Source organism: Camelus dromedarius, chromosome 14 (genome assembly GCF_036321535.1).
Source record: "Camelus dromedarius isolate mCamDro1 chromosome 14, mCamDro1.pat, whole genome shotgun sequence".
Lineage (NCBI taxonomy): Eukaryota > Metazoa > Chordata > Mammalia > Artiodactyla > Camelidae > Camelus > Camelus dromedarius.
Window position 1 is genome coordinate 56,214,994 of NC_087449.1, and position 17,095 is coordinate 56,232,088.

Genomic DNA, 17,095 nt, shown 5'->3' on the forward strand with positions numbered 1-17,095 from the left:
AGGGAAAGTGGCCACAACATCTGGGGCCTCAGGAAAATTGCAGCAGGAGATCACTGGGAATCGGGAGGTCAAGAACAGGCTGGGCATGACGGGGCCGCCACTGGCCACCCAGCCCCTTGGTGCATATTAGAAAAAGACACCTCCCACTCAAGACACTGGACACCAGGAAAAATGTAATAGTAAACATACTCTATAATGTCTAATATCAAAGTCGTCTTTGGCAGGAGGCAGCCTCCACCACGGTACATACCTGTGGTCCAGCCCTGGAGTTCAGGTATGAGAGCGCTGGGCATCTGAAGGCCTTGGCCATTGCCCCCCAGCTCACTCGCCCCACTCTCACCCTACCCTGGCCAGGTCCATGGCTCCCTGCTGAGGCTGAACCAAGTGTCCCCGGCTGACTCTGGCGAGTACTCGTGCCAAGTGACTGGCAGCTCAGGCACCCTGGAGGCTTCTGTCCTGGTCACCATCGAAGCCTCCAGCCCAGGCCCCATTCCTGGTGAGTGACAGGAGCAGTGGGTGGTGCTTGGAGGCCCCTTCCTGGCCTTGCTCCTCCTGCTCTCCCAGCAGGGCTCTAGCCCTCAGCTCCACAATGGTTCTCCAGCCCCTCCCCCCACCACTGGGGACCAAGGTCTAACCATGGCATCTTGGCCCCCAGGAGATGGAGCCCCTTCTTAGGTCAATGGCGCTCAGCCACGTCAGCCCCTCTCAAGCCACTGCACCTCCAGGAGGACCAGCTGGCACTCACTGCCACCACCTTAGGTCCCTGCCTGCACCCTCAGAGCCTCACCTTTCTCACCCATCCATTGTGCCTGCAGCCCCAGGACTGGCCCAGCCTGTCTACATTGAGGCTTCCTCCTCCCACGTGTCTGAAGGGCAGACCCTGGACCTGAACTGTGTGGTACCTGGGCAAGCCCACGCCCAGGTCACATGGTACAAGCGCGGGGGAAACCTCCCCACCCGGCACCAGGTATGGGGCCAAGGGTAGGGAGCATTCCAGGGCAGGCAAGGTTTGACCTGTGGTTGCCTTCTGCATCCCAAACTTTCACACCAACCCCAGCCTACTAGGAGACCTCAGGGGATAAAATACTTGTCAGGGAGGAGTTCACCAGCCTGGGAGTCAAGAGACTGCGTTTTTCTCCTGGCTGTTGCTGAATCATTTCCTGAGCCAATTTCTTCCTCTGTAAAGGGGATGGACTTGTAGGATTCTGTGAATAAAGCTTCTTCATCCCCACCAGCTGGAGCCCTGAGCTCCCAAGACCCAAGGGAGAACTCTTGGGCACTGGCACAGCCGGGCTTCAGGATGCAATCTGTCCCAAGTGCTTTGGTGCGATGGCAACCCCCTCCTCACTCCAACAGACCCACGGCTCCAGGCTGCGGCTGCACCATGTCTCTCAAGCCGACTCTGGAGAATATGTGTGCCGCGTGGTTGGCAGCTCAGGCCCTGAGCAGGAGGCCTCCTTCACGGTCACTGTCCCACCCAGTGAGGGGTCCTCCTACCGTGAGTGAGACCAGTGCCATGGGCTGGGGAAGCAGGGAGACCCTGGAGCAGGGTTGAGCCCACCCCGTCCTGCCGAGCCCAGCCCTCTGCCCCCCTCCTCCCCCAGGCCTTAGGAGCCCTGTCATCTCTATCGACCCGCCCAGCAGTACCGTGCAGCAGGGCCAAGATGCCAGCTTCAAGTGCCTCATCCATGACGGGGCAGCCCCCATCAGCCTTGAGTGGAAGACTCGGAACCAAGAGCTAGAGGGTGAACCGGGCGGGGTGGGTGGGCTGGAGGCAGGTGTGAATGCACAATGCTTACCCCTGGGGGCTGGGCAGAGGCAAGGATGGCACCAAACTCACTGTATGACCCTGGTAAAGCCCTTCCCCTCTGGGAACGCGGTGTCTCTATCTGGATGGTGAGGGGGCTGGACCCAGGAGTCTCCAAGGACTTGTTTATCAGCCATCCGTGACCCTGTGGGCTGGACACCCCCAGACTGGAGGGGTGGGGGGTATGGGGCACTGGTGCACCTACTGGCAACACCAAGGCATGAGGGCATCCTCACTGACCGTAAGCCAACCCCGCAGACAACGTCCACATCAGCCCCAACGGCTCCATCATCACCATCGTGGGCACCCGGCCCAGCAACCACGGTGCCTACCGCTGCGTGGCCTCCAACGCCTACGGTGTGGCCCAGAGTGTCGTGAACCTCAGTGTGCACGGTGAGGGCCTTCAGCCCCGTGGGCTCTGCCTTCCCGTTTCCGGCCCTGATTCCAAGCTCAGAGTCTGAGTTTAAATCCCGCCTCTGCCACTGCCTCCCTCTTGGACATTCTCTGTCTCTGAGCCTCAGTCTCTACATCTGTGCAGTGGGGAGACTAGTGCCCACCGGCAGTTACTGATAAGGGGACTGTGCCAGTGCACATGACCAGCAGAGCCCTGCATACGCATTAGCTGTGTCCTTCCTCTGGGCAGGGCCCCCTACAGTGTCGGTGCTCCCCGAGGGCCCTGTGCGGGTGAAAGTGGGAAAATCTGTCGCCCTGGAGTGTGTCAGTGCGGGGGAGCCCCGCTCTTCTGCTCGCTGGACCCGGACTGGCACCCCAACCCACTTGGAGCAGCGGGCGTACGGGCACCTGGACAGCCATACAGTGCTGCAGGTGAGGCACGGCCTTCCCCTGGCCAGAGGCCAGGTCTCACCTCTGGGTCTGAGGCCCAGTCAGGGCCCATCCTTGACCAGATGCTTGGAGGAAAGATTGGCAGATCGGCAGTTGGGTGATAAATGGATGAAGAGAGAAAGGGAAGGATGGAATAGGTGGATGATGGGTAGATTGGGAGACTGTCAGGAAGAAAGAAGGAAGGTGGAAGAAGGTATGGGTAGGATGGGTGGTTGAGTGAGTAGGTTGGTGGGTGGATAGGTGGATGGGTGGGTAGATGAGTAGATGTGTGGATGATGGATGGTTGGGTTGGTGGGTATGGATGGATGGGTGGATAGATGGGTGGGTAGATGGGTGGATGAATGGGTGGATGAGTTGATGGACAAGTGGATGGATGGACTAATGGGATGTCTTGAGTGTGAGCATTCAAGCAGCTAGTCAAATAGAAAAGTTGAAAACAAAGAGAAAGTTGGAAGAAAGAGGTAAATCCAAGCCAGAGCTGGGGGCTGATGCCAAGATCCCTTCTCAGGGACCCAGTAACCAGCATCCTCACTTTCTTCCAGATTTCGTCAGCCAAACCATCAGATGCAGGCACCTATGTGTGCCTAGCTCAGAATGCACTGGGCACAGCACAGAAGCGGGTGGAAGTGATTGTGGACACAGGCATCGTGGCCCCAGGCGCCCCCCAGGTCCAGGTTGAAGAAGCCGAGCTGACTGTGGAGGCTGGACACACGGCCACCCTGCGCTGCTCAGCCACAGGTGTGGACGGGGGCTAGCATGCAGGGCAGGCAGAGCAGCCGTGCCCTAGGGCCTGAATTTAGACACAGGAGATCTGAAGGTGATGTCACGCTTGGGGAGGGGCTTTCTTGCTGGCGTCTCCTAGTGATCGCTGTGGTGCCCGTGTAGTGCCCCCATGAAGGAGCAAGTTCATCCAGGTCCCTCGCTGACCATCCTCAGCCCCAGCTGGTCACTGGGCCAGTCCACTGACCTCTGCCATCTGCCACTCCACGCCACAGGCAGCCCCACGCCCACCATCCACTGGTCCAAGCTTCGCTCCCCGCTGCCCTGGCAGCACCAGCTGGAAGGTGACACGCTGATCATCCCGCGGGTAGCCCAGCAGGACTCGGGCCAGTACATCTGCAACGCCACTAGCCCTGTCGGGCACGCTGAGGCCACCATCGCCCTGCATGTAGAAAGTAAGGCACTCATCCACCTTCTTTGGGCTACCCTTTCTGCACTGCATGGAGGCTGAGCCCCCCAACCAGGCTGCACCCTGGACTGAACCCCAAAGACCCCATTCCGAGGGCCCCATGAACTTCAGGCCCCCAGAGCCTGCCCTAACCTGAAACCCACACCCCCTCCTCGGACCTTCGCTTCCCTCTTCCCCAGTCCTCTGGGCTCACCATTCAGCTTCCCTGGTCCTTTGGCAAGTCGCAGGGCCCAACACCTGCTCCCATCTTGACCTCTGCTCTTTGCCACACTGACCTCTGTGTCCCCCCCACCCCAGGCCCGCCATATGCCACCACAGTCCCGGAGCACGCCTCGGTGCGGGCAGGGGAGACGGTGCAACTCCAGTGCCTGGCTCATGGGACACCCCCACTCACCTTCCAGTGGAGCCGTGTGGGTGGCAGCCTCCCTGGGAGGGCAACTGCCAGGAACGAGCTGCTGCTCTTTGAGTCTGCTGCCCCTGAGGACTCAGGCCGCTACCGCTGCCAGGTCACCAACAAGGTGGGCTCAGCTGAAGCCTTCGCCCAGGTGCTCGTCCAAGGTGAGCAGCCCCAGCTCAGGCTGGGCAAAAGGAGGTCAGTCAGTTTTCCACTAAGCCCTTGTCTGAGCCCTTTACTTACCCGGCAGCTGGGACATGAGGACCCCCACTGGGAGCACGATGACCTCCCTCCATTACCGCAGCTGGAATGTCTTCCTTTCCCCGTTCTCCCAGGCCTGAGGTGGACCTGCCTCCTCCAGGGAGAGCCCCTATCACTGGGTTCTCAACAACTCCAGCTCTCGTTGCTGCATCCCTTCCTTGGCATTGACCTCACATTGCCAGAGGCTATGTTTACATAAGTACCCCAGCCCACCTCACCTTCCAGACTGAGGATGCTCAGGGCAGAGCCTGGACCCAGTCATCTCAGCAGCCCCTGGCTTGTCCACAGCAGGACCCAGAATGGGCTGTGTAAATGCTGGACAGTGACAACAATGAATGTGTGACGGGGCAGCTCCCACCCCCACACGCCCGGGGTTTCAGTGGATCTCCAGAGAATCTAGCATCTCTGTTGATTCCTCCATCAATGACAAAGCCCAGCAAGTGCTGATGGGCCCCAAATTCTAGAAGCAGAAAAGCATGTAGCCCAGCGCTCAAGAACCTGGGCTCTTGGAACCCAGATTCAGTGCATAGCTCAGTCACTTGACAATTGTGCAACCTTGGCCAAGTCAGTGAACCTCAAGCCTCAGTTTGTTTATCTGTGAAGTAGAGAGAACAACACCAACACACAGGCTGACTTAGAAAGGTACACGTAGGTAGAGCCTGTGGCACATAGTAGGCACTTGGTAAATGGTGAAAATACGCGTCCGATCTACCCTCCCCTCCACCCCACCCCCCGCACCAGGACAGGCAGGCGCCTTCACCTGGGACCATCCTATTTTAGACTAGCACCAGAATAGCCTTTGCTGTCCTTCCTTTAAATGTCTAAATCTTTCCAAGACTGACCCCTCCTGCTTGCACCTTGGACTGCCCTCCCCTCCCCAAGGCCGGGGGCTTGTAAACGCACAGCCCAGCACTCCACAGACTCTTATTTGTGCTGATGGAATGACTTGAGCAAATGAATGAACCTACCAATGAGAGGTATTTTTCCCCTGGTCAGAGAGGTTAACAGGGGAAGAACATCCCCGGCATGTTAGGATGGGGGTTCTCTGAGCCCTGGAGGGGCATCGGCATCGGGGATATCACACACACACACACACACCTTCATACCTGTTCCCACAGGCCCCTCCGGCTCTCTCCCCGCCACACCCATCCCAGCAGGATCCACACCCACCATTCAGGTCACGCCTCAGCTGGAGACCAAGAGCATAGGGGCCAGTGTCGAGTTCCACTGCGTCGTGCCCAGCGACCAGGGCACCCAACTCCGTTGGTTCAAGGAAGGGGGTCAGCTGCCTCCTGGCCACAGTGTGCACGATGGGGTGCTCCGGTGAGTGGGGATGGAGGCAGAACTGAACTCGGGCGCTCCAGCCCAAGGTGCATAGTAGGGCTTAGCATGAAAGGATATCCCTGGGCAAGTCACCTCACCCCCCTGAGCCTCAGTGTTCTCAGCTTTACAGTGGGTTATATGAGACCAACGTGAGATTACCTAAAGCACTTAGCACAGTGCTGTGTGCGTGGACGGCCTTTAGTAATCAGTGGCCCATATTCACATGATTGTTAAAGAAAAGAGAATAGGCTCTGAAGCCAGATGTATACACAGGCCGGGTACGCGGCCTGGAGCTCAGCTGTGCTGCTCGGTAACTGTGTGGTCTTGAGCTCTAGACCATGATTCAGTTTTGGTCTAAAATGGTTGTGGTGACACTCACCCTGCCTACCTATCCTCCATGGTTTTGAGGGGAGACTAGAAGTTTACATCATGTACTGATCTCTGGTGGCTTTTAACTCTGTCTGACACAATTAAAAAGTATTTTCACCAATTATTTTTACTCACTGATGTCTTACTATTTTTTCTTTACAGAATCCAGAACTTGGACCAGAGCTGCCAAGGGACGTATGTTTGCCAGGCCCATGGACCCTGGGGACAGGCCCAAGCCAGTGCCCAGCTGGTTGTCCAAGGTAGGAGGGTGGCTACAGCCTTCTGCTAAGAGCAGGGGACAAAGATAAAAGACACATCTTCCCGAAGAAACCTCTTAAATGCGTAGGAATAAAGAGAATTATTCAATTTTATCTTGCTTGTGTCTAGCTTAGAGTAAGGAGGCTTGACAAATTTCACAAGGGAGGGAGGAAGAAGGGAGCCAGGCAGAATGAGTGGGCACTCAGACAAACCAATGAGGAATGACGGTGGGTGCACAAGGGAGTAATGAATAAACGGGAACAAACGAGTGCATGTGCTCATGGGCTAATGCACAAAAAAGCGAGTGAAGTGATGAATGCCTCGGGCTCCAGGGCTCCGCTTTTCCAGGGCAGTTTTCAGCCTCTCTGAGCCCAGGCCTGCAGCAGGCTGGCCTCACTCCACTCTGCCTGTGTCCTCCCCCAGCTCTGCCCTCCGTGCTCATCAACATCCGGACCTCCGTGCAGACCGTGGTGGTCGGCCATGCCGTGGAGTTCGAGTGCCTGGCCCTGGGTGACCCCAAGCCTCAGGTGACATGGAGCAAAGTCGGAGGGCGCCTGCGGCCTGGCATCGTGCAGAGCGGAGGCGTCGTCAGGATCGCCCACGTGGAGCTGGCCGACGCGGGACAGTACCGCTGCACCGCCACCAACACCGCCGGCACTACCCAGTCTCACGTGCTGCTACTCGTGCAAGGTGAGGGCCGGTGGGGACAAGAAGCGTGGTGGGGGCTGCTCACACCACCCTCTCCTGCCTTGCCTGCTCTGGTCTTCCTCCCCACTCTTGGAGATTTTCAGTTTTGTGTGTTTAAGGGGCAGGTTGCATAACAAGCAGGGGCAGCGGGGGATAGAGGTGAGCGTTCCTCTGGGAGCAGCTGGAACTTGCAGGGAAAAGCTATGCCGTGCGGCATTGAGAGGAAACCAGATGTGTAGTCCTCACCTACTGCAGCACCTGCTCTGATGAGGGAGACCTACAGCCCAGTATGATGGCAAAGACAGCACAAATACAAACACAAAACAGACATAAAAGAGTAAAACAGGGCAACGGATGATGCCCAGCAGACACCATCTGTGTGTTCTTCAAAGGCTATTCCTTTTCACGCCAAGCCCTATGACTTGCCCCCAAACTTATCCACACTGTCCAGGTACCCTCTTCTCAGATCTCCAAAGAGCTATACAGATTTCTACCCAGGTGTGTTGAAGAGTCTCAGTCTGTGGAGTCAAATGGACCTGTCCCTGAGCCCTGGCTCTGCCCGGTCCCACTTGTGCAACCAGGAATGAACAGCTACTTTTCCCTCTAAGCCACAGTTTCCTCATCTGTGAAATGGGGACAGAGTGCCTCCCTTCCAGAGATGGTGTGATGATTAAATGAGTCAGGGCACAAACTGGGCTCACAAATGGTGGCTGTCATCAGGTTGATGGCCTGTGTCTCCTTCTCCCCCTCAGCCTTGCCCCAGATCTCTACGCCCCCAGAGGTCCGTGTGCCTGCTGGTTCTGCAGCCGTCTTCCCCTGCATGGCCTCTGGCTACCCTACTCCTGACATCACCTGGACCAAGGTAACTGCTGGGCAAGGGATCACAGGCATGCCCAAGGGGCAGGGACCAGGTCTACCAACTCGGTGGCCCCTGGGACCTGGCCTAGGCTTGGCACAGAGTATAAGCTCCATGTTTGAGGGTGGGCCAAGGCGGAGATGGGAGACAAGCCCCGTGGAGGTGAGGGCCAAGGCCGTGGTCCAATGTGCGGGTGTGTCTGCAGCTGGATGGGAACCTGCCGCCTGACAGCCGCCTGGAGAACAACATGCTGCTGCTGCCCTCAGTCCGACCCCAGGATGCAGGCACCTACGTCTGCACTGCCACCAACCGCCAAGGCAAGGTCAAAGCCTTCGCCCATCTGCAGGTGCCAGGTGAGAACTCACCCACTGGGATTGACATGCCCTGCCCACAGCCTCACGGGCGTCATCCTAAACTGTGCTTTCTGCTGGCAGAGCGGGTGGTGCCCTACTTCACCCAAACCCCTCACTCCTTCCTGCCACTGCCCACCATCAAGGATGCCTACAGGAAGTTTGAGATCAAGATCACCTTCCGGCCTGACTCAGCAGATGGTGAGCAGGAGAGGAGCTGATGGGGTTGCCCAGAGCCGGGGGTCTCTGAGTAACTGCCTTCATGGTGTGAGCCCTGGGAGCCCCCAGTCCTCCCCACCTGCTCAGCCTTCCCTGTCCCAGCACCCCCAGGCCTGCCGGGCCTCCCCTTATGGTTCTCTCCTGCCTCCTCCCTTCTCCATCCCCGCCCAAGCCTCCTCCTGGCCCTTCTGCCATCAATGCAGCCACCCCAAGGCCTCCTGGCCCATCTCCCTTTCCTGTCTCTGCTCCTTCCTCCTTCCTATTCCCCCATCTCTCACCCTTTCCTCCTTTCTCTCTCTCTCATCTGTCTCCTCCCACCTCTTACGGGTCTCTGACTTTCACTGTCCAGGCCTCCTTCTCTACTCGGGTGAGTCTCTGCTCCCTCTCCTCCTTCAGGTAGACCCTACAGTGTAAGTGAAGCAGTTTCTTCCTAGGGGCTCTCAACACAGCCCTTCTAATAGGTCCCCATCCTGAAAGCAGGAAGGCCCTGGCTGTGTGGGGTGTGTCAGGGGAGGGACAGGAGTCAGCGAGGGGTCAGGCTCACAAGCTTGGGTCATTCAAGCCGGGGCTGGGCAGACGGGGAGCCCATAGCTGGACGGGAAGCCCTAACACAGCTGTGCCCGCCCAGGGATGCTGCTGTACAATGGGCAGAAGCAGATCCCGGGGAGCCCCACCAACCTGGCAAGCAGGCAGCCCGACTTCATCTCCTTCGGCCTTGTGGGCGGAAGGCCCGAGTTCCGGTGAGACCCTTGTCCTTCCCGTTTATAGGGGAAGCAGGGCTGGGGGACTAGACTGCAGGATTTTAGTCAGGCACATGCCACCCTGGGCTGAGTCACATGGAGGAGGTTCTGGAAGATGGAGGAGAGGTGGCAGTTACCCTCCGTGACCACCGTTCTACGGGAGTCAGCACAGCCAGGAGGAGGAGGAAGCAGCCTCAGACTTGCACAGAACTGCCGCAGAAATACTCAGTGAGGCCGAGAGCATCCTTCCAGGGTGGGCCAGGATTCGTTCATTCATTCATTCATTCATTCATTCATTCATTCATTCATTCATTTATTCATTTATGTGCCAGGCACTGATACAGAGATAAACAAAACAGATCAAGTCCTGGCTCTTGTGGGAAAGTATAGTCTAGTTGGGGGAGACCAGCCGTAAACAAAGAAGGAAAGAAGCAAGGTGATCTCGGAGGGAGGGGTGCTTAGAGGAACAGTGAGGCCAGGTGCTAGGCTGCAGGGCCTGGAGCCAGGGGCACTTGGAGCCCCAGGGTCCGCTCTGGACAAGCTCCCAGGGAAAGGGTGTGGGGAGAGAAGGTGACATGGGGAGAGGCAGGGATGAGGTGAGCTGGGGGTGGTGGTGGGGCGAGAGGACAAGGCAGGAACAGAAACAGGAGCAGGACTGCAGGGAATGGTGATGACACCTTTGTCCAGCCTGGGCCCCCTTCCCAGCCCTTCCTATAAACCCCATATCTGCTCTCTCCTGCCCTGGCCCTCCCACCCCCTTCCCCATGGAGCAGGTTTGATGCAGGCTCTGGCATGGCCACCATTCGCCACCCCACACCGTTGGCATTGGGCCAGTTCCACACGGTGACCCTGCTGCGCAGCCTCACCCAGGGATCCTTGATCGTGGGCAGCCTGGCTCCAGTCAATGGGACCTCCCAGGTGAGACCCAGCTCTGTCCCCCTATTTCTAGCCCCTCCCCACTGCCACCCAGCCTCTGTCTGCCATTCCTGACTTCCCCACTCCCCAGGGTAAGTTCCAGGGCCTGGACCTGAATGAGGAGCTCTACCTGGGTGGCTATCCCGACTACGGCGCCATCCCCAAAGCAGGCCTGAGCAGCGGCTTCGTAGGTGAGCCTCCTCCCTACCTTCAGCCCTGGCCAAACCTAACCTGGCTGGCTGGCAGAGCCCCTGGGCACTGGGGAGGGCACCATAGTGTGTGGGCTGGGGCTAGGCAGGCCTCCCAGCACCCTGCCTTGGCTCATCCTGTCTGCCCGCCCCATCCAGGCTGTGTCCGGGAACTGCGCATCCAAGGCGAGGAGATCATCTTCCATGACCTCAACCTTACAGCGCACGGCATCTCCCACTGCCCCACCTGTCGGGACCGGCCCTGCCAGGTAACCCCACGCAGCACACATCACCTGGCTGCCCAAGCCACTGCCCTCAGTCATGGCAGGGCCCAGTGGGGAGTGGGGAAGGACAGAGTCTCAGCCTGATTTCTGGGGTTACTTTGCAGAACGGGGGCCTGTGCCAGGACTCAGAGAGCAGCAGCTACGTGTGTATCTGCCCAGCTGGCTTCACCGGGAGCCGCTGTGAACACTCGCAGGCCCTGCACTGCCACCCAGGTGTGTACCCCACCCTCCCTTCCTCACAAGCACTGCCACCACCAGGTACTTCCCTCTGCCAACTGCTACCCCTTCATATCCACCCCCACCTCCGCTGCTGACTGTACCGTCTGCATTTCATTGGTCTTACCCAAGCACTTACCACTCTTCCTGGATTCTGACTTCCGTCACTGCCATCTTGATAACTCACTCTACCTCACATCTCTGCTACCCAAGCACTCATCCCCCCATCACTGCACCCAGGCACCCGCCCTGCCGTAATCACTGCTCCTCAGTATCTACCACTTTACCAAGGCACTCACCCCACTACCTGCCAGCCAGGTACTCGATGGCTCCACACTGTTATACAGGTCTAGTCTTTCAAGAACAACTGACAGTCACTCATTCACTTCCCCCACGCTGTCCCTCTGCTCAGCCTCCTCTGGCCCCACTCTTTTTTTGTTTGTTTGTTTTTGGGGGGGTGTAATTAGGTTTACTTATTTACTATTTATTAATTTAACAGAGGTACTGGGGATCGAACCCATGACTTCATGCATGCTAAGCTTTCATTCTACCACTGAGCTGTACCTTCCCCCCGCCACTCTTGCCCAAATCCATTCCGCCTCCCAGTCTCCTGTTCTCAGGCTGGCCTGGCCCTCACTGGCCCAAGCTCCTGGAGTATAATGGGTAGAGCTTTGGCATCAGAACCCCATCCTCTCCCAAACCACCTCCACGTTCTCCTTACTTGTCTGTGTGTTCCCCAGAGGCCTGTGGGCCCGACGCCACCTGTGTGAACCGGCCCGACGGCCGAGGCTACACCTGCCGCTGCCACCTGGGCCGCTCAGGGATGAGGTGTGAGGAAGGTGAGCAGAGCCAGGCCTCAGACCCCCCAGGGATCCCTATAAAGACAGAGGAAGCTGGACAGGGCATGCTGAGGCCATGATGGGCCCTATGGATGATAAAATTGTTCTAGAGCCAGAGGGCCTCAGAGTCACCTGGCCAAGCTCCTGCCCAGCCTGAATCCTTCACACAAGGGCTCCAAAGGGACACCCCATCTAATTGGAGATCCAGCCTGATCTGCAGGGCCGGGAGCAGGGGCTTCTGGGCTGCTACAGTCATTGCCCATCTGGTCCTGAGCCTCTGGGACTAGAGAGTGGGGCCCCAGAGGAAGGCGAGTAGCTGGAGCCCTCCTGGGACTCCAGCGTCCCCACTGCCCTGGCTGAGCTGTGGCTGCTGCAGGTGTGACTGTGACCACCCCCTCCATGTCGGGCACGGGCTCCTACCTGGCACTGCCTGCTCTCACCAACACACACCACGAGCTACGCCTGGACGTCGAGTTTAAGCCGCTGGTGCCCGACGGGATCCTGCTATTCAGCGGGGGGCCAAGGGGGCCTGTGGAGGACTTTGTGTCCCTGGCGATGGTTGGCAGCCACCTGGAGTTCCGCTACGAGTTGGGATCAGGTGAGCACCAACACCAAATGCAGATGGGTGGTAGGCACCCAGCTCTGTGACCCCCTTGGCCCTCCACTCCCCAAGGAGGTACAGGAGAATGAATTCCTAATTCAGACCAACTGCAGGTCCCCCGTTCTTCACATTCCCTCTTTCTGTGTGACTTTAAGCAAGTCCCGAGACCTCCCAGGTTCCCCTGGGACACCAGGAGGCTGAAGGAACCCTCCCTGTCTGCTCAGGTTCCTGTAGTGGGTGGGGCAGGGCAGGGAGCCATCCTTGGGCCAACCCCACCTGGTATCCTCCCCAGGGCTGGCCATCCTGCGGAGCTCCGAGCCGCTGGCCCTGGGCCGCTGGCACCGGGTGTCTGCAGAGCGTCTCAACAAGGACGGCAGCCTGCGTGTGAACAGCGGGCGCCCTGTGCTGCGCTCCTCGCCTGGCAAGAGCCAGGGCCTGAACCTGAACACCCTCCTCTACCTCGGCGGCGTGGAGCCATCCGTGCAGCTGCCCCCGGCCACCAACGTGAGCGCCCACTTCCGCGGCTGTGTGGGCGAGGTGAGGAGCAGCTCCAGATGACAAATGGGAGGGTGGGGTGATTTCCTTCCACCTGCAGCCAACCCCAGGCGCTTGGGACCAGACGCTTCACCTATGAGCCTCAGTTTCCAATTCTGTAAAATGGAGATATTGACACCCGTTTTGAAGGCTTGTACTGAGGATGGCCTGCCCTGGTGGATGTTCCTGGCACACAGTAGGCACTCAGCTTTGTTCCTCCTCCCCCACCCTACAGTCCCACATTAATGCTCAAGTTCCAACTTGGGTTCCTGGCTGTCCTCTGCTGCATTCTTTCTGCTGGCACACCTGTGCCTCTGCGTCTTGCACTCTTTAAGCCCTCAGTGTCCCTATGCCCACAGGTGTCAGTGAACGGGAAGCGGCTGGACCTCACCTACAGCTTCCTGGGCAGCCAGGGCATCGGGCAGTGCTACGACAGCTCCCCGTGTGAGCGCCAGCCTTGCCAGAATGGCGCCACGTGCATGCCTGCGGGCGAGTATGAGTTCCAGTGCCTGTGTCGAGATGGCTTCAAAGGCGAGCGAGCCTGCCCTGGGCCCTGGGAGGGAGGGGCACAGGCTGGTCAGCGGCTGCTCCAGCCTATGCCCACTCGCCTCTTCCCTGACTCCCAGGAGACCTCTGTGAGCACGAGGAGAACCCCTGCCAGCTCCGTGAGCCCTGTCTGCATGGGGGCACCTGCCAGGGCACCCGCTGCCTCTGTCCCCCAGGCTTCTCTGGCCCACGCTGCCAACAAGGTAGCCTCCCCGTCATCTCTCCACCTCCCCCTTGGGGCCTTGGGGCTGGCACAGCCCACCAAGCAGACCCTGCCTTTCCCCACAGGCTCTGGACATGGCATAGCGGAGTCCGACTGGCATCTTGAAGGCAGCGGGGGCAATGGTATGTCCTTGCTATCACCAGCCAGAGAAGCTGAGGGGCTTGTCCCTCCCAGACTTTGGGTCTCTCAGCTCCTCTTCCAATGATCCCACACCCTCCATCCTGGCCTCTAAACAAAACAGGAGCTCACTAGGCACAGACTGAATAAACAAGAGCACAGCCACAAAGCTGGGTCCTGCCCTGTGTTTACTGGCTAGGGGAGCTTGGGCAGACCTTGAACCCCTCTGATGTCAGTTTCCTCCTCTGTATTCATGCATTCCATCAACAAATGTGTATGTGTGCCTATCCTTGCCCTGGGAGCAATAAATATAAGATGAATAAGGCAGGACCCTCATTCTCAAGGATTCCGTAATCTGTTTAAAAGCAATGATAATGATAAAAATGTTGAATATTTACAGCCCCTGTGGCCCAGTGCTAACTGCTTTATAGATATATGTCTTATTTATCACTAATGTGATAGACGAGGTAGTGGTAGTGGTTAAGAGCCTGGATTCAAATCTTAGCCCCACCATTTACTAGGTGCATGACTTTGGGTGAGTCATTTAACCTCTCTGTGCCTCAGTTTCCTCATGTATGAAATAGAAAGACATAACATCCTTCCACAAGGCTTTCAATAAAATTATGCACAAGAGTCAAGTTATTTAGCGTATTTAATGCTTAGAGCAACGTCTGGTCTAGCTTTTGTTAACATTATAACTAAGTCATAGGGTTGTTACAAGGATCCAATTAAAAATCGTGTTTGTAGCTGGACGTGAAGCTCCCTGCCCAGTGACTGGCACATAGTAGGTGCATATAACTGTTAGCTGTTATCGTCATCACTTGGTGGAGGGTGGCAAAGTGTCCCCTACCATGGTAGCTGCCAGGCCCCAGGGGCCAGCGCTAGTGTGGGATGTATTTGAGCAGGTAGGGCTGGGAATGTGGGCATCACACACAGTATGGATGTTGGAACCAAAAGGTCCTGGTGCCATCCTGGCTTCCCACTTCCTGGGCAAGTCACTCACCCCTGAGCCTTTCTTCTCATCTGTAAGATGGAGGAAACACAAGGGTTCAGAACCGTTTATTTGCCACTGACCTAGGTGACCAGCTGCCCCGCTTCGCTCAGGACTAAAGGGCTTCTCAAAATGTGGGACTTTCAGAGCTAACACCAGGACAAACCTGGCAAATAGGGATTGTTGATCACCTTACCTGGACCCTGTTGACTGCATAGGATAAAATACATAGGATTTCAAAGGAAACCAGTTATACGGAAACAAGGTTATCAAAATATTTTCAATTTTTTGCTTCTTTAGCCACACATTAAATAACAAGATGCAGTGGTGGCCCCAATAGCTCCCACAACTGTAATAAGCATAAACAGTGTTTTGAAATATTTGCAATTACCGTAATGTGACAAGGATAAGCCCTTGTGACCCAGTTGGTGACTGAGTCACGGGCCCTGCTACTCCTTTAGTTTGTTGGCTACCTGCATAGGAACTGCTAACCTTCAGGGAGAAGTGAGTGAGAGTAGAACTGTAATGTTTTCCCATCCAAGTTCACAGGCCCCTGAATTCTGTCCACAGCCCCCTTGGGTCTCCAGGGATGGCAGGTTCAGAGCCCCGCGTGGTACAGGTGGGAGTGGAGGTGGGGGTCAGGGGCATCGACGTGGGATGGATGCTCCATGTGGCTGAGCAGGTGTCTCATTATCACCCCCCCAACCCCCCTGCAGATGCCCCCGGGCAGTATGGAGCCTATTTCTATGATAACGGCTTCCTTGTTCTCCCTGGCCGCATCTTCTCCAGGAGGTGAGACAAGGTGTTGGGACAGTGTGTGGGCCCAGAGTGGGGAAGGGAAATCTGGGACTTCTGCCCGCTCACCTGCTTCCCACCCCCCCGCCCCACCCTGCCAACAGCCTGCCCGAGGTGCCCGAGACCATCGAGCTGGAGGTTCGGACCAGCACGGCCAGTGGCCTCCTGCTCTGGCAGGGTGTGGTGAGTGTGGGCGTCTGGCCCTGGATCTTAGGGCTTCCAGGCTCCTGATGGCCAGGGAAGTGGGAGAGAGGAGGGAGGAGGCCACAGCTCTCGGGGGCCTCACCTCTCCAGGCTGGGGGCCCCAGAGACCCTGTGCTTCCCAGAGACCCTGTGCTTCCCTGGCAGGAGGTGGGTGAGTCTGGACGAGGCAAAGATTTCATCGGTCTGGGGCTTCAGGATGGGCATCTTGTCTTCAGGTGGGTCCTGGCACCTGACCCTTCCTCTCCCTTCCCTTGCCCCCCCTTACCTTCCGGTGGTTTTCCCTCTGGTCAACCCCACGGCTCCTCCTATAAGAAGCTGCAGCTCCTAGTGCCCAGCTACACACCACCACCACCACCCCACACCCGCTCCTGTCCTGCCCCATGCTCACACCTGCTTGGGCCTGTGTGACTGCAGCTACCAGCTGGGCAGTGGGGAGGCCCGCCTTGTCTCTGAGGACCCCATCAATGATGGCGAGTGGCATCGGGTGACGGCACTGAGGTAAAGGAGCCCACCCAGGTACTAGGGCAAGGAGCCCAAAGTTCTGGAGTGGGACAGGACACCCCCCTACTATGCACAGCGGAACAGGCACTGACTTCTGGGGAGACAGAACTTGAAGGCAGGGTCAGGAGACAGCCCACCAGCCAGAGCACAGACTTCCACAGAACTACATGGGAGTGGGGCCAGATCTCTCATCCAGCAGGGGAAGGAAAGAACTCAGGGAGCAGGGGGCAGACTTCTCTGTCTGCAGTCTCTGTAGCAAAGGGAGGGGACTCTCACTGGGTTGGGAAGGACGGGGAACTGGTGGAGGGGCCTGACCCAGTTCCACCGTAGAGAGGGCCGGAGAGGCTCCATCCAGTTGGACGGCGAGGAGTTGGTCAGCGGCCAGTCCCCAGGCCCTAACGTGGCGGTCAACACCAAGGGCAGCATCTACATCGGTAAGTCTTGAGCTTGGGCCTCGGTGCAGGCCTGGGGCCCACCTTTCGGGCGAGGGAGGGAATGGGGCTCCCGAAGAGATAAAGCCCACAGCCATCCTCGCCTCCTGGGCTCCTGGAGCTGACAGGCCCCATCCTCTCCCTCCCCTGCAGGCGGAGCCGCCGACGTAGCGGCACTGACCGGGGGCAGGTTCTCCTCGGGCATCACAGGCTGTATCAAGAATCTGGTGCTGCACTCCGCCCGGCCTGGCGCCCCACCCCCACAGCCACTGGACCTGCAACACCGCGCCCAGGCGGGGGCCAACACGCGCCCCTGCCCCTCATAGGCGCTACCTGCCCCACGCGGACTCCCGGGCAACGCCACAGCCCCATGACGTCAAGTATATTATTATTAATATTATTATTATGAATATT

General features: G+C 57.8%; 1 protein-coding gene across 4 annotated transcripts in view; it reads left to right on the forward strand.

The window, feature by feature from the left end:
- HSPG2 (heparan sulfate proteoglycan 2) overlaps positions 1-17,095 on the forward strand; it is a 98,005-nt gene that overhangs the window by 79,934 nt on the left and 976 nt on the right. For all 4 annotated transcript variants that reach the window (XM_064493950.1, XM_064493951.1, XM_064493952.1 and 1 more), the window contains 32 exons: positions 355-496; positions 816-967; positions 1,357-1,498; positions 1,605-1,745; positions 2,066-2,200; positions 2,451-2,632; positions 3,193-3,388; positions 3,646-3,825; positions 4,137-4,397; positions 5,613-5,817; positions 6,349-6,446; positions 6,868-7,134; positions 7,884-7,993; positions 8,193-8,340; positions 8,422-8,538; positions 9,185-9,296; positions 10,070-10,214; positions 10,303-10,402; positions 10,559-10,668; positions 10,788-10,896; positions 11,640-11,738; positions 12,115-12,336; positions 12,632-12,876; positions 13,233-13,404; positions 13,500-13,622; positions 13,708-13,764; positions 15,467-15,542; positions 15,650-15,728; positions 15,894-15,964; positions 16,164-16,247; positions 16,581-16,684; positions 16,835-17,061. In XM_064493950.1, coding sequence (XP_064350020.1) covers positions 355-496; positions 816-967; positions 1,357-1,498; positions 1,605-1,745; positions 2,066-2,200; positions 2,451-2,632; positions 3,193-3,388; positions 3,646-3,825; positions 4,137-4,397; positions 5,613-5,817; positions 6,349-6,446; positions 6,868-7,134; positions 7,884-7,993; positions 8,193-8,340; positions 8,422-8,538; positions 9,185-9,296; positions 10,070-10,214; positions 10,303-10,402; positions 10,559-10,668; positions 10,788-10,896; positions 11,640-11,738; positions 12,115-12,336; positions 12,632-12,876; positions 13,233-13,404; positions 13,500-13,622; positions 13,708-13,764; positions 15,467-15,542; positions 15,650-15,728; positions 15,894-15,964; positions 16,164-16,247; positions 16,581-16,684; positions 16,835-17,007 — 4,557 coding nt within the window. In that variant the 3' untranslated portion in view covers positions 17,008-17,061. The remainder of the gene's footprint in view (positions 1-354; positions 497-815; positions 968-1,356; positions 1,499-1,604; positions 1,746-2,065; positions 2,201-2,450; positions 2,633-3,192; positions 3,389-3,645; positions 3,826-4,136; positions 4,398-5,612; positions 5,818-6,348; positions 6,447-6,867; positions 7,135-7,883; positions 7,994-8,192; positions 8,341-8,421; positions 8,539-9,184; positions 9,297-10,069; positions 10,215-10,302; positions 10,403-10,558; positions 10,669-10,787; positions 10,897-11,639; positions 11,739-12,114; positions 12,337-12,631; positions 12,877-13,232; positions 13,405-13,499; positions 13,623-13,707; positions 13,765-15,466; positions 15,543-15,649; positions 15,729-15,893; positions 15,965-16,163; positions 16,248-16,580; positions 16,685-16,834; positions 17,062-17,095) is intronic.